Source organism: Panthera onca, chromosome A2, assembly GCF_046562875.1.
Source record: "Panthera onca isolate mPanOnc1 chromosome A2, mPanOnc1 haplotype 2, whole genome shotgun sequence".
Lineage (NCBI taxonomy): Eukaryota > Metazoa > Chordata > Mammalia > Carnivora > Felidae > Panthera > Panthera onca.
The window spans coordinates 152,341,178-152,363,483 of NC_138340.1; the positions used below are offsets into that span (position 1 = coordinate 152,341,178).

Below are 22,306 nucleotides of genomic sequence, written 5' to 3' on the forward strand. Positions count from 1 at the left end.
CTTCCATGCAGAGCAGATGACTGCGGTTCCATTTCATGCTGCATGAAAGCACTATGCTAAGCCTCAACAATAAACTATTTGAAGACCAATGCTTGGCATCTTGTAACCAATTGTTTTGTAATCACACACATACTAAACGATGTACATATACATATACCACAGTTTGCGTACTCCTCTCTCAAATGAAATAGTCCCATAACTTCAAGAAAAAAAAAAGAATCACTTTCCTTTAAGAATTCTAAGCCTGGTGTTTCCACCTTGACGTTTCTTTCTGCTTTTTTCACTCTGAGACGCAGAAGTTTCATCATAGTACAAGGAAGTGTGTCATTAGGAGATTGTCAGATTAATTAGACAAAATATTTGGCTCCCTAAAATGAGCTCATTGTTTGCCACTTACTCATTTAGGCCTCTTTTCATGCCAGGATGTCTGTTTTGGAAGATTCACGCATTGGTGATAATTATAAGTATTATTAAGAAACTTAAGGATTTTATTAGGAAGCCCAGATCCAGAGTCTCCTGAAGAATATGAGGGAAAAAAATGGGTTAAGAAATGAGGAAAGTAATTTCCATTTACTTCCCCAAATTAAGTCTCCTTAAATATAGAGAGACCAACAGACTATAAATGTGGTCCCTAACGTAGGACTCTGCATATCTGAATAGTTGTCTATGGCAGGGCGGTGGGAGGGTGGTGGTGTTCCTGATCTGGGTATTTGATATTTGTGGTTCTGTAATCAACCAACTTTTCAGAGACAAAAGTCAAACTATGGCTCTCTCTTTGGTCAGTATTGCTTTTACTTCACACAGCATTTGACCTTCCAAGCCTCATGAAAGCAGGAAGGCAAAGCCTACCAAAATTCCTGAATTCAATTTGAGACTTACAAGTTTGGACTTCACTTAGATTTTGCATTGTAACACCCTTAATCCCACAACTTCACTCTTGACCTTTAGTGCCTAAGAGTGTTATCAGAATTTTCTCTGTGTTAATACTAGAATCCGAACATTTGAATTCTAGCCTTAAGGTCTCTGTATTTCAAATGCTAGGAGTTAAAACCACTTCTGCTCTTGAAGAATCTGGAGAAAAAGAAGTAAAATAATCCTCTCATTTATGCCTTTTATCTCACAACGCACTTATACTAACCTGTAGTGAGGCACTATTTTGGTTATATATTAACATATTCACAAGGGACTAGGTACAGACATAGATCCAGGCAAAGACACAGATGTACATATTATACTACTAAGAAGAGATTTTAAGAGAGAGATGAAGAGACACTGAGTGAGCATGAGCACAGAAGATTGGAGATTCAAAACATAAGCTCAAATCCTAAACTTTCCCAGCTCTGAATGGCATGAGAAATCTTTTTACGAAGTGTTTAACTCCTTGACATTATTTCATCTTATCTCTTTCAAAAGTGGTTTTGTTCCCTAATTGTGACCCCATCTCTTTTAGCCCCTGAAACTACTACTGGGTCTCATTCACTCCTCTTTCTCATCCGATGGGTATTCCCCACACCTCTGCAACCAATCAAATCACCACCATACCATTTCTTTCAACCCAAACCACCTATCAGTTTCCCCTATTGTTCTAAAATGCCTTTTGTCTCTCTTACGCACACAAAGAGGACTTGAATGTTTTTGCTACCAGATTTCAATGGCCCTGGTTTATATGAAGTGTTGGACTTTAACAACTGGTGTTTCCGGAAGCTGTGAAGATCCTAATGACTCTAGTGAAAGAATCTTCATCACTTCCTAGTAGTTCACTAACTTCAAAGTTTCTAGTCAAACTTTAAAATTAGTAGTCCGAGACCTGGAACGTACACCTAGTGCCGTCCTTTACCATCTTTGAGACTCTAAATAAGTGGGTCTCAGGGACCTATTTGAAAGAAGCTCCTATCTCGCTAGCTCCCAAGGTTGCCATGAAAGTTAAAATGAAGCAACACTGAAGCCCACTGTCAACACTTAGGTGATATGCAAACAGAAGGGAACATGCAAAACACCTGCTGGAAACTTCCTCCCTGGGAGATGGAAATGGGACGTTGTCCTCACCTCTGGATTCATGGAACTCCAGTGTGACGTGGGCATCAAATCCAAGGCTGAAGTAATTATTGAAAACATTCAGAGGAAGCTGCAATGATGAACAAAGTAGAGGTGAAGTGGTGTGTAACCAGACAGAATCAAGGAAAGCCTGATGCCAGGCACCTGTCTCTGGAGCAATCCCTGGGAGAGAGAGAAGCCGTAACCCGAGGGACAAGGTTTTGTGTAGAAAGAACACAGATTTTTGAATTCATTAGCGAAAGCTCAAATCAAATAACACTCCCAAGGATTTTAAATAGGATAGGAAACAAGTGACACAAATACAAATTATTAAATGAGAACTGGTCTTGCAGATATTAGTAAGAGAGCCAAATTCAGCTCAGGGAAACACATGTACAATAGTTACAAAGAATCGGGGCGCCTGGGTGACTCAGTTGATTAAGCATCCGACTTCAGCTCAGGTCATGATCTCACAGTTTGTGAGTTCGAGCCCCACATCAGGCTCTGTGCTGACAGCTCGGAGCCTGGAGCCTGCTTCAGATTCTGTGTGTGTCTCTCTCTCTGCCCTTCCCTTGCTCATGCTCTGTCTCTCTCTCTCTCTCAAAAATAAACAAACAGTAAAAAAAATTTTTTTTAAGTTACAAAGAATGATTCACTAAGTGGGGTGCCTGGGTGGCTCAGTTGGTTAGGCGTCCAACTTGGGCTCAGGTCATGATCTCACGGTCTGTGAGTTCGAGCCCTGCATTGAGCTCTGTGCTGACAGCTCAGAGCCTGGAGCCTGCTTCGCATTCTGTGTCCCCCTCTCTCTCTCTGCTCCTCCCCTGCTCACTCTCTATCTCAAAAATAAATAAACATTAAAAAAATATTTAACACTAAAAAAATTTTTTTAAAAGAATTAATTCACTAAACAAACTTAGTCGATTCAATTGCAAGGATCATGTGCAAGCTACTTAATTAGAGGATATACTTTTTTGAGAATTTATGTTCACCATATTAATATTGCAACTTAAAATGAATAACATTTAATATGCTTACTCTTTGGTTTTTTAAAATCTATTTTGACATAGGTCATAAGCAATTATGCAGTGGTAAACATTCAGCTATCCTTGATTTATAGGGAAAGAAATATACATGTGTGTACATATTTGTCAGTATCATCCAGATTTCTATTCAGTCTATCAGACCTTGGATCTTTAATATGATCATGAAACATGCAGATACACATGCAGGGACATACACAAGCCTTCCTAGAGTCCTCTGGGTCCCTGGCTGTTAGCAATGCCAGCTCCATAAAGGAGAGGACAATACAAACTAAAATCCTTCATCAAAAGTGCAAAATTCATGTGCTTTTAAGGCTTCAATGTTAGAACAATCAGAAAAGCATGTGGAAAGTGCTAGAAAGGAAACTGTAGTTCTTCCACTTTTCCTTCGACAGCTCAGAGTGGAAAGTAAATGTTAAATTAAATAGGCAATTTTATCTCAGCTTGGATAATGTTTCCAGATAATTATCAGGTTTAGACTCCAGACAGAAATATACTTGTCTTCTGTTAGAAATAAGTGTTTAACCCTCAAGATCCCAAAAGTAAGTTTATTGCACTGTTTTATGCGTCCCTTGATCAGCAAGATTTTGTTTGACTAGAATGTGGACCTTGTCCCATTAAGAGATAAATGAAATGAGAGGGAGAGGAACAGAAAGAGATATTAATACAGAAAAAAAAAAAAAAAAAAACCAGATTGCCTTGGCTTCCAATGGAAGGAAAGAATGAAGGCTCCCCACCCCCAACCCCGATGGGAGGTCCCGAGTTAGAGCTTGTAACAATTCAGAGGTCAAATCAGCCCCCTTAGAAATGGCTACAACTGACTCCAGAACAGGGGAGAAAATAAATACAGAGCAGTGCCAAAATCATGTCTTATTCTCCTGGCTTCATATTTGAGAATGTCCAGTTCCTGCACTTAATCAAAATACCAAGCCTGTGTAATGAGAGCAAGGGTTGGTGATCTTGCCAAAAGCACAGATAGGTTCATCTCTACCATTTATGTTTTCTTGGCTACAATTCTAACCCATGTCTTAGCATTCACTGATAACTCAGGAGAACATTTGGTTACCATCCCCTAAATAATACCCCAGTTTAGACTTTTATTAAATTCTTATTCACATCTTTCAGGAAAAATTGCCTCAATTTTCTACACATCTCAAAAATCCAATTTTTCAAAGCCCTTTAATTATCTGGATTAATGTTTCCTGGCTGCACCAAGGAGTCTTTCCATTTCTTAAGCTGTCAGGAAGAGATGCAAATAGAGATTTCTCTTGAGGGCCTAAGCATTCTAAGATTGGTGGAGAAAGGACCTTAAATTTCCATACAATTATTTTTTCACTTTGGCTATTTTCTACCCAATTTCTATAGGTCAGATACATTAGAAAGTATCATATCCCAAGATGATACCTGCAGTTTAAGCAACATTGTGACATTATGAATGCAAATCAACTAAGCAGTCATGGTATCTACTAGAAACCTTATAATTTCTGGATCATGGTTTAGGGGAAAAAACATGAAGAGAAGATAAAACGTATTTTCACTTATATTAGCCAAATAAGAAACTTGAGTGTTTATCACAGTTGGTTAGGATCATGGTGTCGATAAATAAATAGATTTTGGTTGGGTTCAAAAGGATAGCTGGTTCAATTTATTTTAAAGCAGCAATGCCCATGACAATAAATGTGAAAGAAAGAAAGAAAAGAAAAGAAAAGAAAAGAAAAGAAAAGAAAAGAAAAGAAAAGAAAAGAAAAGAAAATACCCAAGACAATCTTGACCTCAATCAATGGCATAATCCAATAAAGCAGAGATGTCATTTAAAGTACAGATTCCGAGAGCCACCTGGGTGGCTCAGTCAGTTAAGCGTCTGACTTCAGCTCAGCTGACTTCAGCATCATCTTCCAATCCAGGAGTTTGAGCCCCCATGTCGGGCTCTGTGCTGACACTCAGAGCCTGGACCCTACTTTGGATTCTGTGCCCCTTCCCCGCTCATGCTCTCTCTCTATCTCTCAAAAATAAGTAAACGTTAAAAAAAATTTAGGGGCACCTGGGTGGCTGAGTCAGTTAAGCTTCCAACCTGGGCTCAGGTCATGATCTCACGGTTCATGAGTGTGAGCCCCCCTGTCAGCACAGAGCCTGGAGCCTGCTATGGATTCTGTGTCTCCCTCTCTCCTGACCCTCCCTTGCTCTCTCTCTCTCTCTCTCAAAAATAAACATTAAAAAATTTAATAAGAAAAAATTTTTTAAAAATTTAAAGTACAGATTCTGATCCTTCAACCTGCATTTACTTCAGCAGAATCGATGGAGACTGGGCCCCATAATCTGCATGTTTCACGGACACATGTGGAGTTTCTTATGCATGAAAAACTTTGTAAACACTCTCATAGAAGAAAAGTGGAAAGTAATATGCAAGGAGAGTTTACTTGGCAACCTGTCAAATTTATATGAAATTGAGGTGCGAACTTCGAACCAAATTTACCACCAAAACTCTGCACTAACATGTGTACAATTGTGTCTTTTCATTTGTCTTGGGTGGAAATGAAAGCTTCATCACTGAAGGAAAAATATGAAATCAAAACATTTATTTAGGCATCTTCAAGTCCCAACCAAGTGATGAAACTGGCTCAGTTAATACTTCCTAAACGTAAGAGATATTTAGTATCAGACAAGACATCTCAGGAGGTTATCTTTCTATCAAAAAACCATATGCCTAATGCTTCAGAATATCCATATTTTTTCACCATCCCATAGGTTCTGAGATGCAGTGCTTGAGAGATCAGAAAATGAATATATGTATTTCTGGTGTGGAAGACAAGGAGTAGGAGATCTCAGTCTTTAGAAGTCAATGAGGCAGAATCATTGAGTAGCGTTAGACTCCTAGCCCCCGGGGCCATAAACTCAAACATTATCCTGTTATCTCATAGGAAGGAATCAGCATATGATTCTCCAGCCAGGAGTATATTTCCTGTCACTCAGGCACATGCTCCAGGATTCCTCTCTGCTGAAGAAAGAGCTCTCTCACCTTACACACACCATCTTCAAGTTCTTCTGGAGGCAAGTCTGGGTTTCTTTCCACGTGGAGGTTCCAGCGATCCAGCTGTACAATTGTCCCGTCTTCGACTTGGCAAAGGATCTTCGAAACAGGTTCATCAGTGTAGCCCTAAGGAATCAAAGAATATACCCACTGCCATCTGGAGTAGCGAACAGTACAGCCAAAGGTATTTCATGCAAGCAAGAGCCCTTCTGCTGTAGCTCTGTTTATTTTGCGATTAGCAAGGCTGGGAAAGTACACTGTTTTCCTTGAGGTACTTAGAATCTAAGACAAAAGTCACAGGTAACGTGCATAGAGATACTGCTCAACTGGTTTGAGCTTAGTAATTTTTGCCAGCACCAAGAACCAGTAGTCACCGGTAGGCATTTGAGGGCCATGCTGGATAGCTGCTTCCATCAGAGTGACAAGAGGACTCCCCAGGTCTCCTACTAGAGGAATTTGAGAGACACATAGGACAAGTATGTGTGGAAAAGGAGGAAAGGAATCCAGGTGGCATATGAGAGACAACTTTTTCAATTAACATTACACTTCACCTCCCTAACCTTGCAGTGGGACACCGTTCTTTCCATGGCTGAAGGCAAGTCTGTCTGAGGCACAGCCCTATTATGCAACCACTTAATACCTGAGCATGTATTTACTGGCAGCATGATTATTAAGGATAGTCAAGTCTCTGATTTGGATGTGAGGAGTCAACAGTGATAAATATATTTACATGAAGCAACTAATTTATTATCATTTATACTATGCTCACTGTAGGAGGTCAATTCACCCAATGCCAAATTCATATCTGCTAATATCTGAAGAGAATTAAAACCTAATGGAGGACAATTCACCCAAAGGTCAAATTCATATCTGCTAATATCTGAAGAGAATTTTCATGGAGCCCAGTCCAATCTCTCATATGAGCAGATAAAAAGCTGGTGGGGCTGCATATGTTAGCATATTGTGCCTCCTTACTATCTTAACACTGTAAAAATGTTAATAAAAGAGCTGGTGAGTGACAGGTAAACTTCTTCCACTAAGCTTAACTAAAGTTGGCTGTATGGTGGGAAGGACAGTTGGCTATCTGTTTCACAAAGCCATGATAACACCAAGCAGAAAAACAAAATGCTCAATAAAACCCGTAACTCTCTTAAACAAAGGACTGTAATCTGAACCAGATTTGCTCTTCTGGCCAAGACTGAGGGTCAGGATCAATTCAGGTCCCTGTGCTTGTTTTACATAAAGACTTGAGGCCAACCCACCCACCACCTTTCAATGGATACCTCAAGAAGCCCCAGGCCTGTGTACCAACCCCCACTTTTTATACCATACTTTCTTCTCTAGATGATTCTAAATTTGAACTGAAGAAGGTCCCAGATAAAACCATGAAGCAGGGGCACCCTAATTCTCCATTCTAACTTATTCTTTGGACAACAGTAGCATATTCCCTTCCCGTTAGAACATCTGTGGATTCAGGGACCCCCCTGCTTGATGGCATGGGTGGTCCCTGGGAACAGTTCTTACCCCTCCCCAATTGAGAGTTCGAGCCAGGTCGTTCCCAGTTCCCAGTGGAAGGACCCCGACGGGAGGCTGAGGGCTCAGTTGCAGTTCATCCAGAATAGAAAGGATCCAGCCCACCTACAGACATTTCGGGGGCCAGAAGAGATATGAGACAGACAGGTAAGTTACAAAGACAACCTGAGAGAAGGAAGCTTTAAAAAGCAAATGATATAGTTTGACTTTTCTTCAAAATATGTACGGTTTAATCTGGTAGTCAAGAAACAGACCACTTATCTCAAACAGTTTCAAAATGGTGAGTCCCTAAAGGGAGAAGGACCATTTTGTTTATGCTGTCATATAAGCAAAACTGGACCCACTCATCTGTATGTTTAACTTGAGATCTACCTTCAAATTTAGACCAGTTTAAAATCTGGGGAGGTTTACAATATAGGCATTGGAGACAATACAAGACTTACAATCAGACTGAATTTCAATTTTGGTCACACTCGCTACATCATCTTGATTAAATTATTTAACCTCACTGAGATTTATTTACCTGATTTTCAAAATGGAGATAATGCCTACCTCACAAGACTGTTTACAGATTAAACTAAAATGCATATAAAGCCCTTAATATGGTCTATGAAAGCACTAATTAAATGGTTACCCTCCATAACACCATCTTAGAAATTAGTAGCATTTTCCTAACGATCCCCATATTCTCTGTAATGAAACATTATGAAAACATAATTATGCATGGTCCTAGTACTTATTATAAGTTCAGGCAGAAAATAGATACTTATATACTAGAATCATATTCCCATTTAATCTTTTTCTAAGATAAATAATACTTTAGGTTTGGTCTTATAACTATTTAGAATAATTACCCAAAACCTGGAAATGGCAAAAAGAAACTTGCATATCCTCACAAAGTCCTACTAAGGTGGCATTTTACAGGCCTAAGAACTTTATAACTGTAGGCTAACTGGAATATTTCTGTCCTGTGGATACACAAAGATCGAGAATAGAAGATTATGTTAAAGGTTATGGTTTTATTCCCCCATATGGCCATAAACCGATTTTATCTCACATTTAGAAAAATTGTTTTGGAATAAACTACATAATCCTTTCCCTCTACTTCTCCAATAAGTCAACTCTATCATCTTGCTGGATGCGAGGAGCTAAATAAATTTGAGCTAAGCTCTTCGTCAAAGAACTAAATAAATTTGACATGCATTCATTCTACATTTGTATGAGTCCTATTTTATTTTTTTTTAATAGTACTTTAACAGTATATGTAGTGCACACTACATATAAAACACAGAACTAAGCAACTGAAATAAGATGAATGAGCTGGAACAAGGTAAGTTAGACTGGATGCCTGCTCCCAAGGAGCTTACAAGGAACAAGGAAAGAGACAATCACTGCTTTCCATGTGCTGACTTCTGAGCAAAGTTCTCTTATTATTAAACTTCAAAATGACTCTGTAAGGTAGGTAGAAGTCTCATCTCCATGTAATAGATAAGGAGGCCAAAACTTGGTAATATCATACCATTACTATGGTAATATCATACCATTTATGTAGTACAGATCGCATTCAAAATTAGGTATGCTAAACCCCAAGGCTGACCTCTTAGCCACTCTGGGACAGAGAGCCTTTCAGTAAAGACCCAAACCCTGTTCCGGATAGGGCCTGACCATGCTGAAGACAGAGGCATATACTTTTGGAATCTCTGGAATGCTGGAGAAACCTTAGAAATTGCTCAAACCAATTCAGTTAATTTGCAGATTTATTAACTGCGGTGCAAAGAGGTCAAGCAATTTGCTCAAGACTAGATAATTAGGAGTGTCAATGTCATGATCTTATCAGGTCTCTTGACTCCATCTAAAATCCTTTCATACCACAGTATTCCTTCCAGGATGTAAAACTTGACCGTCCATCAAGAAGCCTGAAATTGTGCTTACCTTCTAGAAAGGCATACCCCCGTGTTCACCCAATATGATGAACTAAAAATCCAGATCTAAAGAAGTGTCCAAAAATCCCTCCACTCCCTGGGCAATTCCCTCCCAGACAACTTCTTAGGTTCTGACCTAACACTTTCTTAGTTGTCTTACACACAGTACAAACAAAGCTTGCTAATGAAGTGTAAGGGGAAAAAGAGTCAGATGCTAAAATAGATCTGATGACTATGCTAGATACCGTTCTTGCTCAGCTACCTGTGCACAAACTACACACAGTAGAAGCAGATCCCTCTAGTAAACTACAAGACATGAAAACTCAGAAATCCCAACAATCGGGGGTCACTGATTGCAGATGCAAATAGCCCTGAGAACTAGAGACTCAGAAATACAATGGAACTCTAGAAATTCGAACTCAACATCCCATATAAAGAAGGCAATCTCTTTACAACTTTTCTAAGAGATGATCACTGTGTCTCCCCCTTATGAACTGTACTCACAAATCTGTCTACTTTCTTTCAGGTAGATTTAAATTGGAAATTCGTTTCTTATGCATAGTTGAAACAGGTCTCTCTTTTCTTGTTAGGATAATGTCATGTGTTCACATTTCCGATGCCCAATGCACTCCAGACACCAACGATAGGAAAAATAAATCCTCAGGGACCAGAAGCAAAGCAAACACAAAATGGCAAGCAGATGAAGCCAGGAGTTTGGCTTCTGTCTGATAACAGGGAGTAGAAGTTTACCCCTCCTGACAGGGAGCCATGTATGAATAAGGGTCCCTCTTGGCCAGCGGGAGAGAGGCTGGAAAAGAATGTGAGAACCCCTGCCTGAGGCCACAGCCCAAAGACAGGGAGACCCCTTGCAGCTGGAGGGAGAAAGCCACCAGCAGTGGGCTCACCTTCCCCATGGCTTGCTGACGTACCTCAAACATCCAACACCTCCTCAGGATGGGTGCCTTAGTCATCTAAGGAAAACCCACTCGAGTCTCAGAGTGCTGGAGACCATGCAAAGGACTAGGAAGGGATAGTGATAGGATGCAGAGAAAGAAAAGGGAAAGACCAAACACAACAAAATAACTTCCTCTGAAGAGGACCCTGCAAAGAAAAATTCTAAATCGCAGGAAGAACATTAATACCAAGATGGACGGGAATAGGAAGGATCAGTCCACAGTGTGTGAAATACAAATACTTTTCAAATAACTGAAATGAGTGTCCTGTAATTTCCATGAATTGATGGGGTATCTTCTTAAAGAATTTTTTAATGTTTATTTATTTATTTTGAGAGAGAGAGAGAGAGAGAGAGAGAGAGAGAAACCCCAAGCAAGCCCAGCACTGCCAGCCCAGAGCCTGACACAGGACTTGATCTCATGAACCATGAGTTGGACACTGAACTGACTGAGCTACCCAGGTGCCCCTGATGGGGTATCTTCTAATAATTCTTTTATCGGTATAACAGCCTTCATTCAAATCTTCTTAAGCCGTTCCTGTTTTCTCAAAAAAAGTTGCCAAGAATCGACACCATACTGTGATATAGTTCCTCAGAATGGCAGGAGCCCTCAGGTCCCCTGGATTTCTCACCATCTCCTTTTCTCTCACACTTGCCCTAAACAGAAGAGGAAAATGTATAACTGATTTGAATTAAAGGATCTCCCCCTTTCTTATTAAATGATTTAAGAACTGCATAAATGTAAGAGTGCCTCGGTGGCTCAGTTGATTAAGCGTCTGACTTTGGCTCAGGTCATGATCTCACAGTTCATGAGTTCAAGCCCCACATCAGGCTTGCTGCTGTCAGCACAGAGGCTGTTTCAGATCCTCTGCCCTGTCTCTCTCTGCCCTTCCCTGGATCGCGTGCTCTCTCTCTCTCAAAATTAGATAAACATGATTTAAAAAGAGGGATGGGCAGCTACTTATCTCCCTTGATCAAGAATTGCATAAATACATTCTACTTTCTTTTTCCAATAGCCAAATATTTTCTTCTGAATACAACCAGGTAGGTTTAGTAACCCATTATTACCTAACCTTAGGGCCATCAAATGTCACCTGCCTTTCATAACCAAGACGTGTCATGAAGTTCTCTTAAGTGCCACCAGTAGGCTAGTAGTTCTTTTAGCAGAGGAGGGTCTGGATCTTTTCTCATAGTCCTCAATAGCGTTTCTCATCCGAGAGCCACATTACTCAACAGCAGCTTCCCCAAAAGGCAACAGAACGTAGGGTGTAGGGAGACAGAGCTCAGTGAACCCCGCTCCATCATACATGGGCTGGGTGAGTTTAAGCAAGTGACTCCGTCACTCCAAGTTCTCTCATCTGTCTCTCAAGCCTGTTAGGGGTATGTTATCAGTTAAACACCATGTAGACATTTCTTAGCTTGGCAAATAGGAGATGCTTAATTAACATTAGCTGCTGTGATTAGGCTTTATTTTTCTTCCTCTTCACTTCCTCTATGAAGGTCCAGTTTCCTAGAAGCAAAATGCCCTCTTCCTTTTTCTCCGCTTAACGCTGAACCTCAAGTTCACAAATCAATCCCACCTTTGACTGCCATCAATCACAAAGTCTTTCACACACTATCAAAGACAGAAAAGCCAAGCTGTACTGAAGCAGAGAGGTGCTACAAAAGAGGAAGGGATGGGAGAGAGAGAGAGAGAGAGAGAGAGAGAGAGAGAGAGAGAGAGAGAGAGAACAAATACACTTACAATAGCAGGAGACAGAAAAGACCTTGAGTAATAATCTGTATCTGTCCTTATAAAAGCAAAATTATACAAAGGATCTTCAGGCCCAAAGCTGTTCTTGGGGCCTCTCGCTTACCAGCAACCTGTTCCTTCTGGAAGTCCAGGCTTCAGGTTCTTAGCAGGGATTATGTTTGCTAGGCCATCACATTTCACCAAATCATCTCCACCGGCTCATCCAGCACTCCTTCAGTTATATTTAATTAATTTCAAAACGGCACTTGGCATATTTTCCACCACAGCTGAAGAAAACTATCCAGATTGGGTGAAATCATTTCTGAGTTTGCAAGGTTCTTTCCTGCCTTTGTGTTAGGAGGAGCAGGGCTGAGGGATCTGAAACAGCACGGTCCTGGGATCTGTCCCTGAGCAGCCCCACAGTACTGTCCCCACAGCTGGCCAATGCTGCCACCCCTGTCCACACTATGCTCTGTCACTGCATGTGTCCCCAGTGCACTGCGAGCAATATTTTCATTCTGCAAGGTACTAACATCAGAGGTGGCTGAGGGGTGGCAAGAACAGTGAATTGACATTTTTTTCGAACAGACCCAATACACGTAGTTCCTCATATGCTGGCAAAAAGCGAAGGATGTGCATGTTGAGAAATCAAAAGACGTAGAACATTTCTGAACTGAAAGATCATCAAGACGGCATTTAACGACTGGGTGTCCCTTTCTAGTATGTACATTAGGATTCTTCTGATGTTTTCATTTATATTTGTACTTAATAGTTTTTAGGTCATCATGTGTTAAAAAGAACTGTTTAAGGGGCACCTGGGTGTCACAGTTGGTTGACCGTCTGACTTTGATCTCAGCTCAGGTCATGATCTCATAGTTCATGGGTTTGAGCCCCTTCTCGGGCTCTGCTCTGATGGTACAGAGCCTGCTTGGGATTCTGTCTCTCCTTCTCTGTGTCCCTCTCCCACTTGTGTGCACACACATGCTCTCTCGCTCTCTTTTTCTCTCAAAAAAATGAATTAACATACATTTTTCAAATAAAAATATATGAAAATCACTGTTTAAAATCAGCCCTAAAGAAATCAAGACAGAAGGTGAGAGAAATGGGTGGGGGAGGGATATAGCTAGGCTATAGCACTTCGGGAGAAAAGGGGTTTGGGATGATGTGCTTGGCACTATCACTTAAAGGGAAACAGTACTTTCTTCCCTGCTGTGGCTGCACAAAGTCCAGCAAGGAGGTGCCTTCTGTTTAGGGTGTATCCTCATCTAGGGAAGCCAACTGATCAAGAAATAAGCATGAAGGAGCTGGCTACAGAGTTTAACTCCAGGCCTCCGGAAAGAGGGCAAGGCGGTTAAAGGTGGACCTGCTGTTCCAGCCCCGTTATCGAGGTCAGAGGTCAGACAGGTAGGGACCACACTGCACCGTAAGGAGCCATAAGGAGGGGAGGGCACGGGCGCCTCTAGGCTCTTGGTCCACGTGCCCTTCACTATTCGAGCAAAATGACAGCTACGGGGAGCTGGACAGGTAGAGATGTGCCCAATGAAGGGAAAAAATACAAATTTACTGCATAACCCAAGAGCAGCTGGTTGACAAACACGAGGGTCTGAGATCATTCTTGAGTTAGGGGAGTTTTCCTAGGGCCTTGAGAAGATGTGACAACCGTGTGACAGCCTTAGGATTATGCTAACCAGTTACAAAAAAGATGACATTTGTACTGTCCCCTGCAGCATCCACTGGCCACATGCGGCGACTGGGCACAAGAATGTGCCTACTACAAACCGGAGGGGCTCTAAGTCAAAATAGATGCTGGATTTTGGAGATAGCGCAAATAGAATATAAAATAATCTCATGAGTGATTCTTCTAGGACTGCATGTTGAAGTGATAATATTTTGGAGATACTCGCTTAAATAAAATGTAGTATAAAATTAATTTCACCTGCTTCTGACTTTAAGTACCTTCTAGAAAACTTAAAAATGTGGCTTGTATTGTAGTTCTCTTGAACAGCAATGGTCTATGCTATTGTAATGCTACAGCTATGAAGACCCTTAGGGATGCAAATGTATCCCCTTGCAGATTTAGAAGGTCTCAAAGGAGGGTAAGGAACCTGCTGAAAGTGACGGAAATACAGGCACCCAACAGGGTCTTCTGCCTTCAAGTGGAATGCAGGAAGATGGGCTATTTAAAAGTGCAAGGAGGCAGAGCAACACAAAAGGAGTACTGAAGCCTAAGAACTTGTTTCCAAACTGGGGCGCCCGGGTGGCTCAGCTGGTTGAGTGTCCGACTTTGGCTCAGGTCATGATCTCAGGGTTCATGAGTTCGAGCCCTGCATCGGGCTCTGTGCTGACAGCTCAGAGCCTGGAGCCTGCTTCAGATTCTGTGTCTCCCTCTCTGCCCCTCCCCTGTTCGTGCTCTGTCTCTCAAAACTAAATAAACGTTAAAAAAAAATTTTTTTAATAAAAAAAGGTAATTGTTTCCAAATCAATGCAAGACATCTATACGTTAATATTTTGTGCACAAACTGATGCAGTTAAGGGTTAATACACCCCCCTCCTAATCAGTCAAAAGAAATTCCATTCCTGATTCTCCCTGGAACCTTGTCACTGCACTGACAGAATTCTGACGGCTTATGGTGATAGATATGCTCACTGAGTAAAGGCTGAGTGCCTTAAGTCAAATGTATACCTGACACTCTCAGGAACCATTCTTCACTTGCCTAAAGCCAGCAATCTTTCTTCATAAATCCATCAGGAGGCCTTGTCTTTATATATAAACTCTGTCCCCACTCAAAATTTAAAGTTTCATATTCTAAACTAATAAAATTAAAAGTATCAATCACTGACCTAGAAAAAATATTTCAAATTCCATGCATCTTTCACAAAACATCCATTTTAACCAAGTAAAGTAAACTAAAACTTGGTCTTGCGTAAGGTACAAGATACACAGAGTTTTGATCCTGAGTGATTAAAGTACACAGGTTACTATTGAGAAAATAATTAACACAAAAGCATGCACCAATTCTAAGGTAAATGGGCTACTTTCCCTTTGGGCATTAAAGTAATTTACCAGCTCTAAGGTAACTCTACTACTTTCCTTGGGGCGTGCCTGTTGCAAGGGACCGAGGGTAAACATCTAGTGCATTTGTGAGTTACGTGGAAGGATGTGAAAAACGAAGTCAGGAACATAGATGTGGTCCCTAGGAGGAAAACCTACCTGGAACATAAAAGTAGTATCTAGCCTTGTGAAGCACCTATTAATTATGGCGTATTTAAAGAAAGGATGCTAGGAAAGACAGGCTAAGTAGGAGAACCAGACAGTCTTCATGTCAAAAGGTGTTATTAATGGCACAAGGGCGTATTCACAGATATTCAACACTGTAATCGGGCCTGGTCTTCAGGATCCATTAGCAATCTCCCAAGTCTCATTTGCTCATCATTCTGGTTTTGTCCCAGATAAGCTTCTTGAAAACCACTAGTGACACCCTAGTCTCCAAAATCAATGATAATTCTGCAGTCTCTCCTCTAGGATATAACCACTGCCTCCTTCTTTGAAACTCCTTTGTGTTTTTTTTTTATTTGGTTTTTTTTCTTGACAGAATGAACTACGGGTGGTCTTTTCTACGTCTGTTTTTTCCATTTTCCTTTTGAACTTTGGCCCGGACTCCCTAACTGCAGTTCTTTCACAAATGTCCGGACTTGGCTCTCTTGTCCTTGTCCTTTAGGCTTTAAAACCCCAGGTTTCCAAATCCTTCTCTAGTTGCAGGGAATGCCTCAAACCATACAGCCTAGAATGTCCTTCCTACACAAACCCGCTGAGTAGAGGAAAGGGACAAGAAAGGAGAACCGAGAGCAAGCTGCCACGAGGCTCGGCGATGATGGGAGAAGTTTGGAAGGCGTGGTGCTCGATCAATGGTAAAGCTCAAGATTTAGAGATGGAATAGGAAGGGGATGTGGATTTGAGGTCACGGACACGTAGGTTAAAAAAGGATAAGAACTATGAATTCAGGATAGCACCTGGTCTGCTGCTGTCACTGAGATTTAGAGAGGGAGAAAAGATGGGCGCAAATACTGAAGTCATATAGGAAGACAAGGAGATTCTAAAACAAGGAAGAGCACTATAGTAAAGGGTCACAATAAGTTTATACCTTAATTAAGATAACTATCTGGGGACAGCTGAGCTAGGAATGTGTGTGCATGTACGTTAAACATAATATATATTTATTGTATCTATAAAAGACACACTGAGCTAAGAAGAACACGATGTGTGTGTAAGTGAAATGTAATAAATTAAATGAATGTATATATGTATATAAATACACACTATATATGTATCCAATGTATATTATATCAGACACATCAATTAATGTGTATTATCATATATATGATGTGATATATATATATATATATATATACACACATATATGTATACACATATATGTTATCTCCTCAGAGGATTTGTTTGGATATAATTCTACTAAAAAAGGTTGGGAAATTTTCACAGCAGCCCATCCCTAAGTATATTTCCCTAGAACACTACAAATGCTTGAGATTTAATTGGGTATTGTAGCAGAAAAAAATTCCCTGGTCAAATAATTTTGGACAACGCTGGGTTAAACAAAGTGAAATAGGTTTGGCTTCTCAGCTATAAGACTTTACATTGAATTTTATAAGCTAATAATGTGTATTGTGAATCTTAACAAACAGTAAACACTGTTTTCCCAACTGCAAAATGTTTTCTTCTCCATGGAGTAACTTAAGGGACCGGTGGAAACACTTCTATTTTTTTCCCCAGTTGCATTTACCGGTGCATAATATGTATCCAATGCTACATTAAGTGCTCACTTGCTATGAGAAAGAGTTAGAAGATTTTGTTGCTACCTTTGAGAATAAAACATTCTAATTAGGGAGATTAGAGAAAAGTCAAAGAGAGTTCATAATAAAATCCTAGATCCTGGGAGAGCAGACTCCAAATACAGAAGAAAAAGACACTGGACAGCAGCATCTAAATGTCATGGTTCTCAATTCTTTGCCTTTGCTAAATATACCAACGTAAGTAGAGGGCAAATGGAGAGACAGATGAGGCAAAGAGAGGAAAATGTGACAATATTAAACTTCAGCCCAATTCCATCTTTTCTTCAAAAATGAATACAAAGGATACCAATCAATGATCTTTAAGGCAAACCAATGTCAGCATTTTAAGTTCTATTTCCACTTGTAAAAGAATGAAGACAATAATTTTGTCCATATACTTCTCCTTAATTGTGACCAATTAAGAACAAATTAAATAAGGGTTTTTTTTTTAAAGAATCTAGTCATCTATAACCTTCATTCTAATAATACGACCACATCCTTACCTTGTGGAATAGGAAAGGATATAGTCAAGCTGAGGGAGTAAAACATAATTTACTAAGACCAAGTATGAATCCATGAGAACAATAATCAAGTCTCTTATAACCCTTTATGGGCTATGCTTCACATGACAGAGACCTATGTTTTAGGGGACTGGAAAGAGGTGAGGTGGGAATAAATAAGGAGAACTGTCATAGGGAAAACAAAAGAAAGATGGAAGAAATAAAGGAGACAACTGGATTCTATTTCAAGGACCTACCGTTCCATCCCCACCACAGGCCAGAATTCGCAGATTTGGTACCTTCCTGTATAACTCAAGCCTGTAGAGGAGATAGAAGACAAATTAAACACGAGCACATCACTGGCCATCGTAGAGAGAAAACCCAGGGCACCAGAGGGCTCTGGGATATCCACTGGAGAAAATGTATAATCAATGTAATGTCGTCAAAACTAGTTACCAAGTCATCACGAGGGAAGAGACCCCAACAACTGCATCAGAAGTTGGCAGCAAAAGTCAATTTTTAAATGGCTGACATTGGAATGGGATTTCAGGATGTCCCAGGGTTTCATTTCCCACAATCGCTATTAATGCATCAACTCATGTCATTTCCCTAGTTAGTTTCGACTTCCTTTTCTTTTCCCATCATACCCTTCCCTCCTTTCTCAAAGGAAATCATCATGAATCAATAGTCAATGCTGATTGTATGTCTCCTCCTCATACTTTATAAGCTTTTCCTGGATTGTTTTGTTTTGTTTTTTTTTTTTTTTGAAACAAACAAAAAGTAGAAACCTTCTTGAAACCTTCTACTTTCTACACTTAATCCCAGTAAACCTTTTCAGAGAGACAGGGTGCTGGGAGGATACCTACTAGTAACATGGCCACACCTACAATCCCAGCTCTCTCTCTTCAGAGAGAGAACCAAATTTATACTCCTCGGCCCAAAGAGGGAAGACTTACTGACTTTCTTTATTTAAAATTTGTCTGCTTAAAGTTAGATCATTTTTCATGCTGGCTCTTGAGAAAATACAATTAGACCCCCACCCCACCCCCCCCGGCTAAAACATTTGCTTAAGCAAAGCGATTAAACGCCTCTGTTCTAGAAGACATCACCTTGTAAATCTTGGTTTTGTTTTGTTTTGTTTTGTTTTTTTCTGAAAATATCTCCTATCTGGTCACATTCTTCATGATGATCTATGAAGTCTCTACCTAAAGTGTAACCAAAGTGGTAAGATTTTACGATTTTGCCCTTCTGACGGGGCAGACGCCAAGGTAACAGATATGCCTGAGTCCATCCAAATACAGAAAAAAATACAGAAGTTTTATAGCGAACTCTAGTGGCAAAGAAGTTCACAGATTAAAAGAATGACAGGAGAAATTAATTTTTATATGTAATGTTCTCCTGAATGCTTCAAATATACAACTTTTCCATTTTACACAGGAATATTATTTCTCTAGAAATTATCTGACTTGATGTTTCTTTGCCTCTGATATTGCTACTTATTCAAAAATAATTAGTATCCCTTAAGTTCTAATGTTTCCCAGATGACATCCAAACTATCTTAATACATGGGGGTTTTTTCATTTTTTTTTTTTAATGTTTATTTGAGAGAGAGAGAGAGAGAGCGAGCGCACGCACACGCACAAGTGGGGGAGGGGCAGAGAGGGAGACACAGAATCTGAAGCAGGCTCCAGGCTCTGAGCTGTCAGCACAGAGCCCATCATGGGCCTTGAACTCATGAACCGTAAGATCATGACCTGAGCTGAAGTCGGAACGCTTAACTGAATAAGCCACCCAGGAACCCCAATACATGGGTTTTGAAAAGGGAATCAGACAGTAGCAGAAAGAGCCCTGTTCTTTCCCATCATGTACCCCATCACCATCACCAAAGGGAAGATACAGGATACCTGTTACCTATGGCTAAACTTTATTTTCAATGTTTCTAACAAAAATAGAATGAAATTTCTGAGAAGTTTGGAAAAGGGATTGAGCGGGAATTACAATGTCTTCCCACTCTGGTGTAGAATCAATAGGCATAATCAAGTAATCTGTCTCAAATAGACACTGATGCACATGCACAACCTGTAATTTACATACACGAACATACTCATAAACAAATATGGCCACTCTCCAAAGATATACTTACGTTCTTCCTAACGTACATCGCTAAAGTTGTAGGTGCATACATAGAAAAAGGACAAATCTTTTCTCAATGCAGACGTGTAAATAATCTCTAGGTGCATGTACATAAGCAGCAAACACACTCGAAGTATGCCCTGAGTTGACAACAAAGTAGCTGGTTTTGAAGGGAATTACACAATGAAGAGTAGGAGGAGAAACATCAGATGAAGTTTTAAGGGAGAGGAATACAGGTGAGAAAATAAATGAGGGATGGTCAGAAAATATTTCACAAGGCAATCTAATAATGAAGCTTGACTCCACAGCAGAAGTCCTTCTCGCTTGCCCAAAGCAGTATGGATCATGGGGGATTATTTCCAGACTTACGCATCTTTTGGCCCTTCCTGAGATAGATCAAAGACCTGTCGTGGATTCAGGTACCACATGAACATCTGCAGGACTTTGGTTCCCTGTAAGAAAAAAAAGAAAAAAAAAGGCAATAGGCAGAAACTTCCAAATATGAGCTGATCATTTAAAAAATAAAGATTTAAAAATAAGTAAATAAATAAATAAAAATGGGGGCACCTAGGTGGCTCAGTTGGTTAAGAGTCTGACTTTGGCTCAAGTCATGATCTCACAGTTTGTGAGTTCGATCTCCGCATCGGGCTCTGTGCTAACAGCTCAGGGCCTGGAGCCTGCATTGGATTCTGTGTCTCCCTCTCTTTCTGCCCTCCTCCACTCATGCTCTGTCTCTCTCCCTCTCAAAAATAAATAAACATTAAAAAGAATATTTTTAGTAAATTAAAAAAAAATAAAAATAAGTCCTCTTATCTAAAATACCACCTAATTATAAACAGTATAAAGTAGTAGTTAAAATCAGGGGCTTTAGGCGCGCCTCGGTGGCTCAGTCGGTTGCGTGCCGACTTTGGCTCAGGTCATGGTCTCACAGCTTGTGAGTTCAAGCTCCGCATCAGGCTCTGTGCTGACAGCTCGGAGCCTGGAGCCTGCTTCAGATTCTGTGCCTCCCTCTCTCTCTGCCCCAACCAACTTGCATTCTGTCTCTGTCTCTCTTAAAAATAAATAAACATTAAAAAAAAAAAAAATCAGGGGCTTTGGCCATCAATATGTAGGTTGAATGTCCAAGTGAGGTTTTTATCCAACCTGTGTTACTCTGGCCAAGTTCCTCAATTTCATTAAGCTTAGCTGCCTCCTTTTTATGAGGGTTTTTTTTTTTTTAAGTTTTTTTATTTTGAGAGTGAGAGAGAGCGCACATATGCAGAAGAGAGGGACAGAGAGAGAGAGGGAGAGAGAGAATCCCCAGCAGGCTCGGCGCTCTCGGTGTGGACCCTGACCTTTGGCTGTGTCTCACACCCATGAGATCATGACCTGAGCCAAAATCAAGAACTGGACGCTTAGCCGACTGAGCCGCCCAGGCACCCCAGCTTCCTTCTCTTTAATGTGGAGACAAGAATGCCTAGTTCACAGACTTGTTGCAAGGATGAAATGCAGTAACATTTGAGGGGCACATCGATTAAGTGTGTAATGAATGGTATCTACTGGTGTTACCATCACTCAACATAAAAATCCATGTAGGGAAATTATTTTTCAGTCCATGTAATTTAAGATTAATTTTTACTTCATTGCACAGCTTACTTTTATCTTTGCATAATGTGAATATAGTCGGTGTCTGCAAAGTATGATTTTATTGAAATGATTTTTCTAAACTGAAGCAAAAGAACAGAGGCTCCTATTATTTAGGAGATAGATATATATATTTAACTTCCTTAGTTATATCTTACTTTGATGTGTTCCCATTTCTGTGTCCCTACCTAAGTCCAACAGTTCTCACATGAACATTTTTGAATGATTTAAATAATTTATAATTGACATTTATAGAACAGATCACCATGGAAAAGATAAGGCAGTTCCAGAGACCTTTTTTTTTTAAGAGAGAGAGAGCACACGGGAGAGGGGCAGAGGGAGGGGGAGGGTAGGAGGGAGGGAGGGAGGGAGAGAGGAAGAGAGAGAGAGAGAGAGAGCGCACATGGGAGAGGGACAGAGGGAGGGGGAGGGTAGGAGGGAGAGAGAGAGGAAGGAAGAGAGAGAGAGAGAGAGAGAGAGAGAGAGAGAGAAAGAGAGAGAGAGAGAGAATGAGAATCCCAAGCAGGCTCCATGCTCAGTGTGGAGCCAGATGGGGGCTCTATCCCAAGATCCCGGAATCATGACCTGAGCTGAAATCCAGAGTCTGATACTCAACTTACTGAGCGACCCAGGTGCCCCTAAGGAGATCATTTCTTAATAGTGCATTGAGCAAAGAAAAAAATGAAAGTTTTTTATTAAGCAGCATCAAAAGAGCTTGAAAACCTAGTAGGGTGCCTCATTTTAGGTCATTACCAGCCAGAGCAAATAACATTTCATCATTTGGGCAGTGCTTCTTGCCTATAATTACAGTTCCTTTATTAGATATCAAGATTGCTCTTCCTTAAAATATTCCCAAGTTTGTACACCTACTATGCTGTATTTGAGAGTCATTCTAGTTTAGCAGAAATAGTATGGTATTTGCATCTGTAATAACTTGGATGTTCTCATTAGGTGAGCATAA

At 40.4% G+C, this 22,306-nt stretch overlaps 1 protein-coding gene across 8 annotated transcripts in view; it reads right to left on the reverse strand.

Annotated features, from left to right (window-relative positions):
- The window catches only part of DGKI (diacylglycerol kinase iota), a 447,606-nt gene that overhangs the window by 189,754 nt on the left and 235,546 nt on the right, over nt 1-22,306 (reverse strand). For all 8 annotated transcript variants that reach the window (XM_078438897.1, XM_078438893.1, XM_078438899.1 and 5 more), the window contains 5 exons: nt 20,092-20,174; nt 17,847-17,907; nt 7,627-7,740; nt 6,091-6,228; nt 2,047-2,125 (listed from right to left, as the gene is read on the reverse strand). In XM_078438897.1, the coding sequence (XP_078295023.1) occupies nt 2,047-2,125; nt 6,091-6,228; nt 7,627-7,740; nt 17,847-17,907; nt 20,092-20,174 (475 nt within the window). The remainder of the gene's footprint in view (nt 1-2,046; nt 2,126-6,090; nt 6,229-7,626; nt 7,741-17,846; nt 17,908-20,091; nt 20,175-22,306) is intronic.